At 42.9% G+C, this 17,937-nt stretch overlaps 1 protein-coding gene across 4 annotated transcripts in view; it reads left to right on the top strand.

The window, feature by feature from the left end:
- Window positions 1–17,937, top strand: part of LOC144685952 (uncharacterized) — a 137,920-nt gene that overhangs the window by 32,941 nt on the left and 87,042 nt on the right. For 2 of the 4 annotated variants that reach the window (XM_078551013.1, XM_078551012.1), the window contains 2 exons: window positions 4,779–5,064; window positions 5,658–5,827. In XM_078551013.1, the coding sequence (XP_078407139.1) occupies window positions 5,004–5,064; window positions 5,658–5,827 (231 nt within the window). In that variant the 5' untranslated portion in view covers window positions 4,779–5,003. Of the gene's footprint in view, window positions 1–1,679; window positions 1,790–4,772; window positions 5,065–5,657; window positions 5,828–17,937 lie in introns of all 4 variants that reach the window. The other 2 variants (XM_078551010.1, XM_078551011.1) reach the window with 2 other exon arrangements.

Below are 17,937 nucleotides of genomic sequence, written 5' to 3'. Positions count from 1 at the left end.
ATCAGGAATGCCTTTGACGATTCTTGTTTAGACAGTACAGGACCCAGATAAACTGTAGAGAGTGTGCTCCACCAGGTTTTTGCCGATTTTAGGGACAAAGGCCAAAACAGGTGTTGGACCCATGATTACTATATTCAAGGTGCCTAACATCTTTCCAAAGAGACAACCTAACACTCAGTCATTGGTTCCCAATTTGGCAGCTGGCACATTTCTGGGGTGGGGTCGTTGGAGGCTGGGAGACGGTCACCAGATGTCACCGTCCAAACTTCTTCATTTAACATGCAAAAATCTGGTGCATGTAGATCAATTTGTCCCCTATATTTTTTTCTTATCAGTACAGACACACAGGGCCAGATTTTTGAAGTAGGAACAAGAAACCAGCACCTGAACAATTTCCAGGTCTGACCCCATGCCACAAACCCGTCACTCATGCAATTGTGAAATGTAAGTGCCCTAATTAGAGATGCTGAGCTTTTGCAGGAGGTGGGAGCTGCCTGCAGAGTATAGGCAGGTTTTTCTGACTGGCGAGCGGGGGTGGGGCCCGCTCGCTGACGCGCAAGATGACGCGAGGATACGTCGGCCATGCGTCCTGACGTCACCTTGCGTCATTTAGGTTGTCAGTTCGGCAGGCGAACAGCTGAATCGGCTGCACACCCACCTATTAAGGCCATTAAAAAACCAATTAACGTGATTGATGGACCTGCCCGTCCAACCTTAAGGTTGGGCGGGCAGACCGGGAGCCAAGGCGGGACTCGGAAAAAGCATGAAACCTCATCCACGGACGGGATGAGGTTTCATGAGGGTCTTTAAATTTTTATGAAAGGGTTCAATAAAAGTTATGGACATGTCCCAACTCATGTGTCAGTGTCACATGAGGGGACAAGGCAGGGAAATTTTTCAAAATTCTTTATTTCAAGTTTTACATTGGAGATGATCTGCCTCAGGGAGATCTGTGCGCTCTTTCGTGTGTGAAAGAGCGCACTCCAGGCTAAGGGAATCCATCCCTGCCCGCAAAAGGAGTGCATAGCACTTCCTGGTGCATGTCACACTGGGTGGGCCTTAATTGGCATGCCCACTTAAAATGGCTGCGCGCCCCCGACTGGGGGCGCTGATCGGAGGCCCGCCCACTGGGGCCCGGTCCCGCTCTTCCCCCCCAACGGGGGGAAAATGTTGGCCCATGAGTGTCAAAGAAAGGTGGCAGCCATGATGGGATCTGCCATTGCCTTGCTGAAGGTAACAGGCAGCACCTAGGAGGGTCAGCAGCATCAACGGCCAAATTAAAGGGAATACGCAAGATCCCCCAGGTCCCAAGACTTCTCACCATTTAAAAAAAATTTCACTTCTCCCCTCATTGAACCCAGCAGCTATATATACTAATATGCACCAGAATGCTCAGGTTTGCCAATTTCCTCCCCAGCCTATAACGAACTCCTAAAGGAGCTTAATGGAGCATTAATTGGAGGCGAGCAGGTTTCTTGCTCCCCCCAGCATTTTAAAAGCCGGAACCGATTTTCAAAGCCCACACATGCGCTCGTCCTCACTGAGGTGTTGGGATCCAGTGACGCCCTCCAGAAATGCAATTTTTAAATAGCACCAACAACCCCACCAGTAACTGAAGAAAGTGAAACTTTCCATTTGTTAACAAATGCCCATTTTTTTCTTTTCCTTTTTCCTTGTAGTGTGGAATCCATGCGTGCCAGAAGGAAAACCCCAAAACAGTTTGGCAGCAAAGGGTTTCCGTAGCGTGAGACCAAAATTCCTTACATCTGGCAGAAAATCACCGGTGCAGGTAAAGCCTAAAAATCTCTTTGGTAAAAAGAAATTGTTCTTATACAAACCAGAAAACCTCACTTGAAATCTTAATCACAGAAAAAAGAATATTAATCTTGCTGTAAATACTTGCTCATTTAAAGGAGTATGATAGCGTAATGGTTATGCTATTTGACTAATAATCCAGTAGGTCTAAACAAATCCTTCCATGGTAGCTGGGGATAGTAAATAATAAATATCTGGAATAAACAAAAGTTAAAATTGTTTGGTTGTTTTTATTTTAAAAATGAACACTTGAGGGGATTTGAAAGATTTGAATGGGTTTAATGAATGAAGGTTTTCTTTCACTATCAAATGTGTATTGAGTGAGAGCTGTCTTAGGTTGTTGGCAGTTTATTTCTCATCTCCGCATGGTTCTTGAGGTCTGTCCATGATGGATACTGGGTGAGTGGCTATGGAGGTGATATGGAGGCTATGAGGGGCATGGGGGTGGGTGGGGCACATGAGATGTCAATGAGTTGGCATGGAAGCTATAAGGGGGCATGAGGGTGGGTGGGAGGTGAGGGGCTAGAGGGCCTATCAGCTTCTAAAACAGCTGGGACAAAGTCCCAGAAAACCGAGGCATGCCTTCTAACCAGCCCCCAGCCGCCTCAGCAATTGTCTGCCTCTGTGGCCACCTACAATCTGCTTCCAAGTTTGGCAAGCTTTTCTCTATCCTGCACGCACAAACACCACCACCCCGCCCCCCCCCCCCGCCCCCCTGCCTCCAATCACCCCTGTCCCCCGCCACCCCTCTGCAGTGAAAATTGTGCGTATCGGGGCACTTTTTACCAAGGCCAATCCGATGAGTCAGGTAATTTCCTGAGGTGAGGTTCCTGCCTCGCTTGCGAAAATCCTTTGGCCCTAACAAGTTAAACATATTCGAGTTCATATTTAAATGCAATATTACAATGACGAGACAAATAATGGATGCTGAGTTGTTTCAGGATAGTGATCATTAACAAACACACAGTCCTTGATTCCTATTACTTGACCAAACAAGTTTTCTTCCCACAGTTAATTTTGTTCCCTCATGTGAATCTGTTGCCTGTAAGCCAGTTTTTAATTCTGTATTTTTTGTCCATTTTTTCCTAATCCAAACTAAGTAAATAGCTTACATTGGCATGACCCGGTTAAGAACTCTGCTAACTACATCGCTTAGTCATATCCTCATTTAGACGGTCAGCTTATACAAGCAGCCAAATTAAAGTGGCCAGTGTTGTAGAGGTTAACTACAGAATAAAAGATTCAAAGCTGATTCAGCGTTCAGTAAACTTTATCATGGGCAGGTGTATATGACAATACAACTTTATATCTGGCCAATTAATAAAATCTCATCTGCTTCCAGCCTTCCCTGTTCCCTTCCCTGCTCCCCTACTCCTTGTTGGATTTAAACCTCAGTAAACTGCTGACATCTTTCTTTACTCCTGATGATACCACATTCATATATTTTCAACTGGATTTCCACCTCTTCACTGATGTTAATAGGTTGCTTTCTTGGGTATGCTGCTTAACTGGCAGTTGCAAGCTTTTTCTGGGTGATTCTAGAGCCTTGCAGCTCCTTCTTCCTTGGCCAAAACAATAAATTCAGAATAGTTAATGCATATAAGGGAAATTTTAGCATCCATTTGGGTAATCCTACTATTGAGATTAATCAATATTTCAACCATACATACTTCTACAAAGCAAGAAATCATTGCCTGGGCTTAAAGATCTTCTCTAGCATTTTTGCACCATTATTGGTAACACGGGTTATTTTGATTTGATGTTCTCACTTCCAAGCCTTTACTCTTTTAACTTCAATGTCAACTCAAGGAAATCACCTCTAAATTGAGGTAAATCTTCATCATGGCAAAAGTGGCAGACAAGCCCAGAAATTAGATGTTCCACCCCCAAACACGGCACTTTCTGTTTTCACGGGGGCGGGAATGCAGTCGGGCCGGAGTTCACGCATACGCAGTTTACCGAGATAGCTGGCCATTTAAATCATCAGCTGTCTTCACTGAAGTGCAATTTTTGGTAGGTAGGTGTGTGAAACACGAAGTATGCAGATTAAACCTGGTAAGATTTGTTTGGATAGCCAGGGTACCCCTTTGGAGAGGTAAAGTACTATTTTGGATCTGGTCCTGGAATACCCTTGGAGAGGTAAGGTGCCCTTTGGGGTAGGTCAGGCATTCTTTGGGATTGTTAAAAGTAGGCATGTGTAAAAATTACATTAACTCATTACTGTCAAGCTCATTGGAACTGCCAACAGACCTATCAAAATCAACTGCCAAAACTGGTGGAAGTACCTGTCAAAGGAATTTGTCAGAATTGTCAAGAGAACCTGTCAGGACTTTTAAAGGCAGCTGTCAAGTTTCAAGGCATTTAAAAAACCTGCCCTTTAAATTTTGAAGAAAAAGTGTCTGGAGCATTTTTAAAAAAACCTGCTATGGGCACAGGGGCATAGGTTGACATGGAGGGTATGGGGTGGCCATGACTTGGCATTGATGGAGTATGGGGAATATGTGGTGGGGCAGAGGGTGAGCAGGGTGAGGCGTGAGGGCTGGAGGGATTTTTTTTGCTTTATTGTTTCTTATTTCAATCTTTCACACAGTGCCAGTGCACAGAGGCAGGCCTTCCAGCCAGCTTGCCTCTGCACCCAGTAGCCTCCTTACTTGTTCCGGAGGCGCAGGCCTGACTTCTAATCCGGTTTGCCCCCTAGAATGAAAATTTACCCGGCTTCTTTTTCCCGGGTTGGGTTCACGGAGCCAGGAAATGTTCAAATTCTGGGCTCCCGACCCGGAAGTGAAAATCCAGGCCAGAGTTAGGTTTTTCTATGCAGCATGTGTCAGAGCTGTGAATTAAATGTAATTTAATTTAAATTAGTAGTGATACTGTTTGTGCACTTGCTTTCCTGGGCTACAATAACTTTTTGATTTGATGTTCTATTGAGTAAAGTCCTTTGCTTATTTCTTTGTCAGTTCCAGCCTTCAATACACAATGGGGTGGCAGATATCAAAGAAAACAGCCAGAATACGAGGACAAAAGAGAACCAAGAAGCATCTTCAGTGAGAACTCAGTCCAACATACCATGTAACACAGAAACAGAAAAGCTATCATCTTCCCTTAGTCCTAACATCAATGTAAGGTACACCACAGAAACAGAAAGCCCAGTTTCTTCAGTCAGCACAATATGTCAGGCCGTGTATAACATGCAAGTGGATAACTCTGCATCTTCAGCTGATCCTAGACACCTGCATAATACCGAAACAGGTAACTCTATTTAATGGATTGCAAATTAAGATAGGTTGAATGATGATTCAGTAGCTGATGCCCCAGTGATTTGTGCTCAGGATTCCTCACATGGTGATTTCCATACACGGTTGTGAAACTTGAGAAGACAGTGAGTAGAGGCCAAACTCCTATCCACAAAGACGGATGGAAAATTAGAATGTAATTCCAGGTTGTTCTAATGATTCCGGCATGGCACTGGTAGAAGCCTGACAGAAGGCCCTCTTCCTGCCACATGGACAAGTAGTGGTGTATGGAATGCAGGGGACATAGAAACTGGAAAACCAAGTATTTTAAAATAATCCAATGAAAGGGACTATTTCTTTTGATTTCTCCTTAAGTCATTGAAGATTTCCTTATGGAGCTGCAATAATTATTTTATAATTTTAATTGAAAGTGAGAGGAATTGAAGGAACTGATTCATGATTTACCTCTTCAGAGAAATATATTGAAGACATTAAAATCACTACTGTAACCAACAGCTCACTCAAATATATGTGCTAATTGCTATATGTTCTTTATCTGTCTTATAAGCAAACAATTAGAATTCCTAATGTTATATCTCATTCCATAAGAACCACAGGTCACAGAGATCAACCCACCTGATTCGGAGACTGACCTGGATCCAGTCTACAAAGTCAAGCTACGAACAATTAGTGAAAAGATGAACATTGTCATCAGATCATCTCCTAATGTTCTGTTGACTTCAGAAAAGAAAATATCATCATCTTTAACAGCAAAGAAAGTAAGAATTACATATATTTGTTAAAAGTAATATTTTTAAAAGTATGTAATTCATAGCCTGGCATTGATATTCAGTTGGATTGTCGACTTAGTACACCTGACGGCCCAGTTTAAAATGAAAAAAAATACAGTAAATGCACAGCAGGTGTGTTAGTATGTGATAAGAGAATGGATAGGTTATTGATTTGCATTTAAACGCATGAAAGTCCCCATGAAGGGTCTATATCCAAAACATTAACATATCTTTTCTCTTTTCAAACACTAACAAACCGCCTATGCAATTCCAGCATTTTCACTTTTCCTTCCAGATTTACAGTGTCACAATTTTGTCCTTTTTTCTCTTAAATAATAATAGTATCAATTGTGGGAATGTAAGAGCTCAGTGGGGGAGAAATGTATTGGTGTAGTGCAGCTTCAAGTGGTGCTATGAAGCCTTCCATTGATTCCCTGGGTGGGTGTGGAGAGTGGGGAGTGGTGGCAGGAGTGGAGTGGAGGCCAGAGAGTGCTGCCGGCTCCTATCTGTGCTACCTGTGCAGTTTCCTCATTGATAGCATTGAAGAAATCTGCATAAGCAGGAGTAGTGTATAGGAACAAGAGCAGGCCTATCAGCCCCTCAATTGTTTTGTCCTTCAGTTAGACCATGGCTGAGATGTACCTCAATTCCATTTACCTGCCTTTGCTCCATACCTCTTGATATTCTTACTGAACAAAAATCTATCAATCTCAGCCTAGAAAATTTTAAATTGACCCACCATCCACTGCCATTTTTGGAAAGATTCTTCCAGTTTCCATGATCCTTTGCCTGAAAGATCACTGTCAATTTCACTCCCACATAGTCTAGCTCTAATTTTAAAATTATTTCCCAATTGTTCAGATTCCCCTACCAGAGGAAATAGTTTTTCGCTACCTACCTTATGAAATCCCTTGATTAGATCAACCCTCAACCTCTAAGCTCAAGATCCGTCCTTAGGTGCAGTATCCAAAACTGAATGCAGCATTCCGGATAAAGTCTAACCAAGGCTCTACACTCTCAGGCTGCTCTTTCTTCTCTCTGCTGTGACACCAAAAGTTGCCCACAGCCTGCTTCAAAACTCTGTTTGAAGTAGATTATACACCTAGTCACTTTTCGGGACTATTCCAGATCAGGCGTATTCCTTGGATGATCACTCTCACTTAAGGTTGAGAAAGACAGGTCTCACAGACACTTAAATGGGTTTGAAGAACTGATCTAACTCTCCCCGAAGGCAAGGAACCACCAAAGAATACTTCTGTCCCCCAGATAGTCTTTTTAACAAGTTTTGGCCAGATTTTAACAACCCAGATATTTTAAAGGTCCAGGCATCTCTCCTCAACAATGTACCTCTCCGCTGAAGAGTATACAGCGATGGGTGTTTGAGTTTGGATAGAGAAGACTATATGAGAAAATATATTTCTAAATTATATAAAAATTTATTAAAGAACCAGACATGCAATTCACTTTTGATGGCAATTACAACATTGAGAGTTCTAGGAAAAGAAATATAACCTTGGCCTGAATTTTCCCGTTGGTGATTTGGGGGCGGGGCCCGCTCACCGTTGGGAAAATGACACAGGATGATGTCGGGAGGAACCCCCTTTAAATTTTTAGGAAGGCGGGCGGACAGCGAAATCAGCTGTCTGCCCGCCGACCTGTCAATGGCCAATTAAGGCCATTGACAGGCTAATTAAGATAATTAAAGACCTGCCCGTCCAACCTTAAGGCTGGCGGGCAGGCCAGGAGCCCCAGCAGGCTTCTGATAAAACATGAAACCTCATCCACTGGCAGGATGAGGTTTCATGTCCGTTTTTAAAAAGCCTAATAAAGTTTATGTCAATTTTATTAACATGTCCCATCTCGTGTGACATTGTCACATGAGGGGGACATGTTACTAATTTTTTAATTTTTCTATTTTTTGACTTTTCTTACCGGTCACTAATCTCCCTGAGGCAGCACTTTGTCTCAGTAAGCAGTGCGCTCTTTCGTGCGCATGTGTGAAAGAGCGCACTTTGGCAGATGGGGAATCCCTCCCCTCCCCTCCCCGCACAGGAATCGTATAGCGCTTCCCGTCGGGCAGCCTGCTGGGTAGGCCTTAATTGGCCCGCCCACTCAAAATGGCAGCGGGCCCCGTTTCTGCCCATTGTTTCAGTAGACAATTCAAGTCTTATTAATGTTACAGAGAGATATTTAAGAACAGTGTGATGGGCACAGAGGGTGCAAAATTCTTGAACTGCATTCAAGAGAACTTTTGAGCCAGCACATAACAAGCCCAATGAGAGAGAGGGGCACAATACTAGATTTAGTCTTGGGAAATGAAGTTGGGCAAGTGGATGAAGTAACAGTGGGGGACCATTTTGGAGATAGTGACCATAGTATAGTTAGATTTAGCATCATTATGGAAAAGGGCAAAGATAGAACAGGGGTAAAAGTTCTAAATTGGAGGAAGATAAATTTTACAAAGCTAAGAGGTGAATTGATGAGAGTGGACTAGATACAGCTATTAGAAGGAAAAACTGTGTCAAGTCAGTGGGAGGCATTCTAAGGTGAGATTATACGGGCATAGTGTAGACATGTCCTCACAAAGACAAAGGGTGGTACTGCCAAATCTAGAGCCTCCTGGTTATCCAGAAACAGACAGGCCAAAATAAGGCAGATAAAGAAAGCTTATGACAGTCACAAAAGACTTATTACTGTAGAAAGCCTAGAGGAGTATAAAAGGTACAGGGGTGAAGTAAAAATGGAAATTAGAAAAGCAAAGAGAGAATATGAAAAAATATGGGCAAGTAAAATCAAAGAAAATCCTAAGATGTTTTTCCAGTACATTAAGAGCAAGAGAATAACTAAGGAAAGGGAGTGCTTATCAGAGATGTGCATAGTAATCTGTGATGCAGAAGATATAGGTAGGGTTCTCAATGAGTACTTTGTCTCTATCTTCGCTAAGGAGAGGGATGATGCAGACATTCTAGTTAAAGAGGAGGAGTGTGAAATATTAGATATAATAAGCATAGTGAGAGAGGAAGTACTGGAAGGACTGGCATCCTTGAAGGTGGATAAATCACCAGGGCCAGATGGATTGTGTCCCAGGCCGTTGAAGGAAGCCAGGGAGGAAATAACGGATGCTCTGAGGATCATTTTCCAATCCTCACTAGATACAGGTGAGGTCCCAAAGGATTGGAGGCCTGCAAACATTGTACCATTGTTTAAAAAGGGTGCGAGGGATAGGCCAGAAAATTATAGGCCGGTCAGTCTGACTTCAGTAGTGGACAAATTATTGGAAACAATTCTGAGAGACAGGATAAACTGTCACTTAGAAAGGCACGGATTGATCAGGGACAGTCAGCATGGTTTTGTTAGGGGAAGATTGTGTCTTACTAACTTAATAGAATTTTTTGAGGAAGTAACAAGGAGGAATGATGAGGGCAGTGCAACGGATGTTGTCTACATAGATTTCAGTAAGGCATTTGACAAGGTCCCACATGGCAGACTGATTAGGAAAGTGAGATCTCATGGGGTACAGGGGAAGGTGGCAGGTTGGATCCAAAATTGGCTCAGTGACAGGAAACAAAAGGTAATGGTCAATGGATGTTTTTGCGAATGGAAAATGGTTTCCAGTGATGTTCCACAGGGCTCAGTGTTGGGGCCCTTGCTATTTGTTGTATATATTAATGATTTAGACTTAAATCTGCGAGGCATGATTGAGAAATTTACAGATGGCACAAAAATTGGCCGTGTGGTTGATTGTGACGAGGATAGCTGTCGACTCCATGATATCAAGGGCAGGATCTTCCGGTCGGCGAGCGGGGCGGAACTCCTGACGTCGCCCCGCGTCATTTCCATTTTCAGGTCGGCAGGGGCGCAGCTGAATCAGCTGTGCACCCGCCAACCTGTCAATGGCCTATTGAGGCCATTTAAAAAGTACTTAACATAATTAATGGACCTGCCCGTCCAACCTTAGGGTTGGCGGGCAGGCCGGGAGCCCTGGCGGGTTTAAGAAAAAGCATGAAACCTCATCCACAACCTCATCATTCTTAATTTAATAAAGGTTTCAGTAAAAGAGTTGGTCATGTCCCAACTCATGTAACAGTGTTACATGAGGGGACATGTCAGGGAAATTTTATTTTCGTCTCCTTAACATTTTTAAATTTGGAGCCGATCTCCCTGAGGCAGCACTTAGCCTCAGGGAGATCAGTACGCTCTTTCACATGCATGCCCCCACCCCCCTCCACCCCCTCCCCCCACCCCGCCTGCACAAGGAGCGCATAGCGCTTCCTGGCAGACGTCATGCTGGGCGGGCCTTAATTGGCCCACCCACATAAAATGGCATGGCACCCGCAATCGGGGGCGCCAATCTGAGGTGTGCCTATTCGTGCCCGCACCTGCATTTCCACCCCAACGGGGAGAAAAATTTCCCCAATGGTTTGGTTGAGTGGGCGAAGAAGTGGCAAATGGAGTTCAATCCGGAAAAGAGTACATTTGGGGAGAGCAAACAAAGAAAGGGAATACTCAATAAACGGGAAGTTATTGAGAGGGGTTGATCAAGTGGGAGACCTTGGAGTGCATGTCCACAGGTTCTTGAAGGTGGCAGGACAGGTGGACAAGGTGGTGAAGAAAGCATATGGAATGCTTTCCTTTATTGGCCAAGGTATTCAATGCAAAAGCAGGGATGCAATGATGAAAACTGTATTAAACACGGGTTAGGCCACAGCTGGAATTTTGTACGCAGTTCTGGTCACCACATTGCAGGAAGAACATAATTGCTCTGGTGCGAGTACAGAGGAGATTTACAAGAATGTTGCCAGGTCTTGAAAATTGCAGCTATGAGGAGAGATTGGATAGACTAGGGCTGTTTTCCTTAGAACAGAGGAGGCTAAGGGGGTGACCTAATTGAGGTGTCCAAAATTATGAGGGGCCTAGATAGGGTAGACAGGAATGACTTGTTTCCCCTAGCTGAGGGGTCAATTACCAGGGGCATGATTTAAGGTGATTGGTAGAAGGATTAGAGGGGACATGAGGAAAAACTTAATTTACCCAGAGGATGGTGAGCGTCTGGAATTCACTACCTAAGTTGGCTTTTGAGGCCGAAATGCTCAACTCATTTAAAAGGTACCTGGATCTACATCTGAAGTGCTTAAATCTACAAGGCTATGGATGAGGTGCTGGAGGGATTAAAATGAGCGGCTAGTTTCTTTATTCTCTTTTTGGTCAGTGCAGACATGATGGGCTGAATGGCCTCTATCTGCACCATAACTTTTCTATGGTTCTAAGGTATCCACCAACATTTAAAGTAGCATTTACCTTAAATCCCCAAGTAGAAAGCTACAGAGTTTGGCAAGATACCTCCATCCCAACGGGAGAACTATCATCACTACACTACAGCAGGATTTACCTTGAGAGACGTTGGAGTGAATCCAACAAATCCATAACTTTTTCTGTGTGGTTCTAATATTTACACCATAAAGGAGCTGAACCAGCAGGAAGCATGTTAAGCACTTATGCTGGACAACATCCTAGTTTTAATCAATATCTTTCAAGCAAATAGGATACAGAAGTGCAGATAGTGGCCACTACACTCAGTTTCCACGATTCAGTTGATAACCTATTTAGGGTCATACTTAAGGTTATTTGTTGTTAGATTGTGGTATTTTATAATTTACCAATGTATTGCTGAGGTGATGTAGAGGCCCATTCCTGCTTTTTCGGAACTTCCTTGTGTTAGAAGATTTATCATATTCTAGGTTACAGGATGTTGTTGTCCTTGAGCATACAATTATGCCTAGGCATGTTGATAAACTGCTTGAACCTTTGTCCAGCAGATGAACTCTGCTTTTCATTTTTAACCTCTGCTTCATAGGAGAATCACTTCCTGAAGCTTATAACCCCTTATTTATATCTGGATTCTCTTATAACTCTGTATTTATGGCTGCATTCCTTCACATATTGTTCACTTCTAAATTATAACAGTACCTCCCTTCCACCCTTCTTTCATTCCTCCTTTCCTCTCTTTCTCTCTCCTTTCCTTCCTCCCTTCCTTCCATTCCTCCCTTCTTTCCCTTCCTTCCTTCCCTCCATTCCCCCTTTCCCCTCCACCCCTCCTTCCTTCCCTTCCTCTCATATTATTCTTTTCAATATCTTGTCTGTTGTTTAGTTGAGGTGTGTTAGACCTAAACTAGTCAATAATCATTCTATGTTTACTTCACTGCATAATTCTGCACAAATAATCCATGGCTGGCTTTTAACATGGCCATAATAATGCTCAGAGAACTGTTAAATACAGTCAAGTAGACCAAACTCACTTACTACTGGTATTGCACCTGTTCACTCTCATCTACTCTAAGACAAAATTATTGGAGAGGAAGTAATTGCGACACGTTTTTGGTGATGGACTGTGTGAGGCCACTAGAGGGAGGTAAAGCTTCAATTTATCTAAGCTATACGAAACCTACAGCAATTTTAAAAGGAAAGAATTTGTGCCTCCATAGCACCTTTCAGGTCCTTGGGAAATTCCAAAACACTTTATAGCCAATAAATTGCTCTGAAGTATATACACTGTTGTTCATTTCCAACGAGTGTAATTTTCAAAGATTGTCACAGAAAACAATCCTGTGGCATCACACGTAGAACCAATTTTCCTGTTTTTGTACACTTAGCCAGTATACTCTGAACACCCAGTATATCCATAGGCCAGCTATCCCAAGATGTAAATAAATCACATCCTCTGGCACTGAGCTGAGATTGCCAACCCTCCTAGATTGCCTGAGGGTCTCACAGAATGGAGAATAGGTCTCTCAGCCCAGGAAATCTTCACGCTTTGAATTTCCTGCCGCAGGAACCTCCCTCCTTCTGTAACATACACAGAACCGCAGAGAAGTATCTGGCTCTGTGATGTCATCCTTACCCAGCAAACCCTCCAACCCCTAACCCACCTAACAGGGCAGAGAAAGGAAGAATTGAGTTGCAGATGGGGTCTCAGGAGAAAGCTTGCTGATTAGGGGTCAGGGAGACCAAGTGTGAGGGGTCATTTTGGGGAAGAGCCTGGGGATCAGGGGATGGTAAGAGATTTTGGGGCGCTGGGGCTCGAGCAGTTAGGAGAGAGAGGCATACAGAAAGTGGGAATGGCACAGAGAGAGGAGCAGCAGTAAGGAGTGAGTGAAACAAGGGAGTTTTACACTTGGTAAGTAGTAAGAGATTGTCTCTTATGAGTGACTGGGGGAGAGCCAAAAGGGAAAGAAGGAAGGTTTTCACACTGTTGGTTATCAGGCTGTTGAGTACTTCATCACAATTGGCTACTGAGGTGCGGGTTAGAACAAAGACTAAAGGAGAAAGGAATAAATATTTGGAAAGAAGGAATATAAAAGGGTATGAAGTTGGATGGGATTACAGGAGAGTGCTCCAGGTACTCAGTGGTCTCCTGCTGTGCTGTAATCTCTATCATTCTATGAAAGCTCTCCTTTCTTCACTCCAAGCCCAGGTTGTTGCTGAACTGTGTTTACGACAAAGGGCCCTGTGATATGTGCCCCCATCACTGAGCCTGCTACAGTTTTTGTGATCTATTGTTTGCTTCAGGTCCGTTTGTGAGCCAGCCAATTTTGGCACATGAAATCTAAGCACTTTGCTTTGATCGAGGCTCCCTGTTCAGAGCTGTCACCTTCACATTTGCATGTGTTCCCACATGGCGAGTGACCATTCGAGTACTGGAGGATCTGTGAGGCATATAGATCTCTACACCAGGGAGAGTCAATGGTTCCAGGAAAGGAAAAAGATCTGTATGAGTAATTTCACTTGAAAACTGATGATAACAGAACAGTGTTGATTCATTTACATTTTGGGTCATGTCTACAAATGTGACTACCCTTCAAGTGTAATTCATCAGCTCTGAAGCAATTTGGGATAACAACAACAACTTGCATTATAGTAATTAGCCAAAGTCCACAAAGGACCAGAGGTATCTCTCTCTGTTAGAGAGAGGCAATTGGTTATATATAGCTTGAGGGGCATCACTCCATATCAAACATGGGGCAAGGCAAACAGGCAAGTCTCCATGAACAACCACAGCCAGTATTTGTTAGTTCCAATACGTGCTTATCATGGAAGAACACGTTCAAAGCTAGTCTTTTACTTCAAGCAGGCTTATTCTTAAAACAGCTCAGCGGAGTAACAGACTCTCCCTGTCCCTTCCACCGAAGAGTGTTACAGCTGTACAGATGTGATCCAATGCCTATTAACTGTTTTAGCAATGCAATTGTCTTCACACTGTAATTGCTATACACTGTGATTGCCAGTCAACAAGAAGATTGTTATTGGACCTTGACAACGTAATTACTGATACATTGACAGGTATGGGGATTGAACCTATGCTGTTGTCGCCATTCTGTACCACACTTTAGCCAACTAGCCAACTGAGTTAACTGACCCTCTTGCATTTATATAGTGCCTTTAAGATCCCAAGGTACTTCACAGGAGTGTTATCCAACAAGATTTGAAGCAAGAGCTTTATGGAGGGAATTCCAGAGCTTACAGCCTAGGCAGCTGAAGACACAGGCACCAATAGTGAAGTCATTAAAGTCAGGAATGCAAAAGAGGCCAGAATTAGATGAGTGCAGATATCCTAGAGAGTTGTAGTGCTGGAGAAGGTTGTAGGGCTAGAGATCAAGAGGACTGAGGCCACAGAGGGATTTGAAACAAAGGATGAAAATTGAACCAGGATATCCTGAAGATGTGGTAGGCATAAATCTAAGTATTTATTTCAGAAAAAAACATGATAAAGTATGTTGCAGTTATTTTTAACTACTGCGTCATGTATGATACTTGCACTGAACTGAGTCAAGGAGAAAGATTACAGAATTATGGGGTTGACATTTACAATTGTGAACAGGAAGGAAAGATTGAAAAATTGGATGCTTACCAGAAAATGGCTCATTTTCAACAGCAAGTCATCTGAATAATCGCAGAATTTTTGAAATGATTTTCTCTTTAAAAACTACTGCTCACTGTAGTTCCTCAGCTACACCTTTTAAATCTTTTCCTTGGATATCCTGTACTGTAACATAACGTTCTAGATTCAACTGATAGTGTATTGTTCTAAACTAATGCGATACTCTTCTGCATAATGTACTGCTTAAGGTCAGTGTGTAACTCTAACATAACATGCTGTACTAGGTCAGTGCTATGACACATAATTAACTTTCATGTCATCTTTACCACGTAGTATAATGTGCTATTCAAAAGCACTGTGATGCTTTGCAGCATTAACATACTGATGTAGATCAATGTGATACCATTAACATAACAGCTTTTTTCAGCTATTTGATTTTTAAAGAAAGTACTGCCAGTGGAAGCCCTTCATTGGAGGGTCAAATCTTCTCTTCGACAAGGGACCCTCATCTTCGTAAAAAGAGGGATGTAAGCGTGTAGCTCAATAAAGCGGAGTTTCCCAAACTGTGGGTCACAACCCCCAGTAGGATCGCGAGACGAGATTTTGGGGGTCACGAGCTGTGAGGCAGCAGCAGCTGCCGTGAAGCTCAGATTTCTGACAGTTGTGAGGACTCTTTAAATCCTTGCATTTTTTTTCTATTGGTGGGTGTGGCCTAATGGACTGCTCTCTGAGGCCTAATTGCTGCTGCTAAAAGTGCCTGTGAAAAGGTTCATTTTTTTTTGTAGAAACCCTGCCTTTTCAGCTCTGCCAATGCTTAACTATTGATCCCACCTGCCACCCAATCAAAAACTAAATCCCCCACCCCTGCTCAGCTACTGAAGCCTCCCCCTCCCCCCACGCAACATCTTTTGTACCCGCTAATTTTCACTCTGGGGTCACATGAAGTCTGAGGCATTAAAATGGAATCGCACTGGGAATAAGTTTGGCAAGCACTGAAATAGAGAAATTATTCAGAACTGCTTACTTTTATTAGAAAACACTCTTGCTATAATGAATTCAAGGTTCTGTGTCATTGCAATTTATGTTGTTGTAATTTACACAAATAATAATCCCACAGGTCCTGCGTTTACAAATGACAATATTTTTAATGCTGTATTTTATTGGTCATAGACAGGCTGGGGCAATGAGCAGACACATGACAGAGGAAATTCATTGCGGAAAACTGTGAGGTGATACATTTTGTTAGGAACAATGAGGTGAGACAAGGCAAGCTAAATGATACAATTTTAAAGGACAAGCAAGGAGAGACCTGGGGGTGCTTGCGAACAAATCTTTGAAGTTGGCAGGACAGTTAACAAAGCAGTTAATAAAGCATATAGGATTCTGGGCTTTATTAATAGAGACATTGAGTACAAAAGCGAGGAAGTTATGCTGAACCTTTATAAACCACTAGTTCGGCCCCAGCTGGATTACTGTTTGCAATTCTGGGAATCACACTTTAGGAAGGGCTGGTAGGTTTTGAAGAGGGTACAGAAGAGATTTATTAGAAAGGTTCTAGTTGAGGGATTATAGATACATGGATAGGCTGTAGATGGTTTGGTTTGTTCTCCATAGATCAGTGAAGGCTAACAGGAGATTTGACAAAGGTGTTTACTATCATTAAAGGGTCAGCTAGCGTAAATGAAGAGAAACTGTTTCCAGTGGCTGAAGCGTTGATAAGGAAAGGTCACAAATTTAAGCTGACTCGCACAAGAACCAGAGGCAACTTGAGAAAATCCTTTTTTGCCCAATGATTGGTAAGGATTTGGAATACACTGCCTGATTGGATGATGGATATAGATTCAATAGTAGCCTTTGAAAGGGAATTTGATGAATACTTGAAGGAGAAAAAAATGCAAGGATATCCAGAGGTTTGGGACTAACTGGATTGCTCTTTGAAAGAGCTGGCATCAATTTAATGGGCTCATGGCCTCCTTCTGTGCTGTACTATTGTATGATTCTATCAGTTCTATATTTAGGCAAATTTAAAGGGCATTCAATCACTGACTAATATGAAAAAAGGTTTTCCAAGGTGTTTGTACATAGATCTCAACACCATTGCCCATGGTATTTATGATGGTGAAGCTATGGGGGTCACAAATTCAGTTCTGGTTCAAATGGGATTCCATATCTGATCCAGCGTGAGACAACATCCAGGGAGGAGACCGGAGTCAGTGGAAAGGGTATAGAGTTTGTGACAAGAGCTGAAGATGGTGGATACCAATGTTTACCTATAGGAAAATGTGTCTTATTCAATGCTGGGTATTAGTCCAACAATTGAGCAGTATTGATGCAGTTGTTATTGCCCCCAGCTGGGGTTACACCTGGCCAAGCCTGATCCCAGAGTGGAACCCAGCTTGATAAATCCTAACTTTTATTTGTTTGTGTAAATATGTGGCGAGTAGCTACTGAACAGAGTCACAGGAGTCAACTGATGAACTTTTTTACAAAAGAATAAAACATTTATTCAACAAGAAAAGATGAACTATATTACAATACTCCTTCACCAACAGCTATACCTTTACAGATGTATACAGATTTGTAAGGTTAACACAAGTTACAAAAACGATCTTATACTTTAAGGTTCACAGTAAATACAGTCCATGTAAACCTATGGCACTCTGTGGTCAGACACACCACATCCCGAAATAAGTGATAGATGCTACCTCAAACAGATGCTATGGATCTTTCCTCAACTCCCCCCAGATGCTTATCACACCATGAGCCAACCAGTCTCACTGAATTCCATCCTTTACACAAGGGTTTCCAATCTCCACTCTCTAAGACCTCGCCTTGGAATCTTCTCCCAAACTGATGCTTTCGTTCCGACACCTTCCACAAGGGTTCACCTCCAGAGTTTCGAACTCTCCTTCTGATGTTCCTCTTCCCTCGGTCACCACATGCATTCAAGCTGTCTTGCATGCACTCGCTCTCACCAACTCAGCCTTAACAGTACACCACTGCTTCACATACCCATAGCAAAGAATTACAGACCTTCAGTTGTCTCTTTGAACTTTCTTGCAAGCTGTTCTCACTTTAAATCTGAAGCCTGCAGCCTTTCTCTCTCTGCTCCTCACTCTTAACTTCACTTAACAGGACCTTTTCCCAAGTTCCTGTCCTTCCTTTGACTACATGGTCTCCTTTAGACTTTCCCCTCTTCTGCTTTGCTGGATTTTTGAGGGTT

This window comes from Cetorhinus maximus, chromosome 10 (assembly GCF_964194155.1).
Source record: "Cetorhinus maximus chromosome 10, sCetMax3.hap1.1, whole genome shotgun sequence".
Taxonomy (NCBI): Eukaryota; Metazoa; Chordata; class Chondrichthyes; order Lamniformes; family Cetorhinidae; genus Cetorhinus; species Cetorhinus maximus.
Note: the sequence above shows the minus strand (reverse complement) of the source record. Positions and strands in the feature narration are given on the sequence as shown.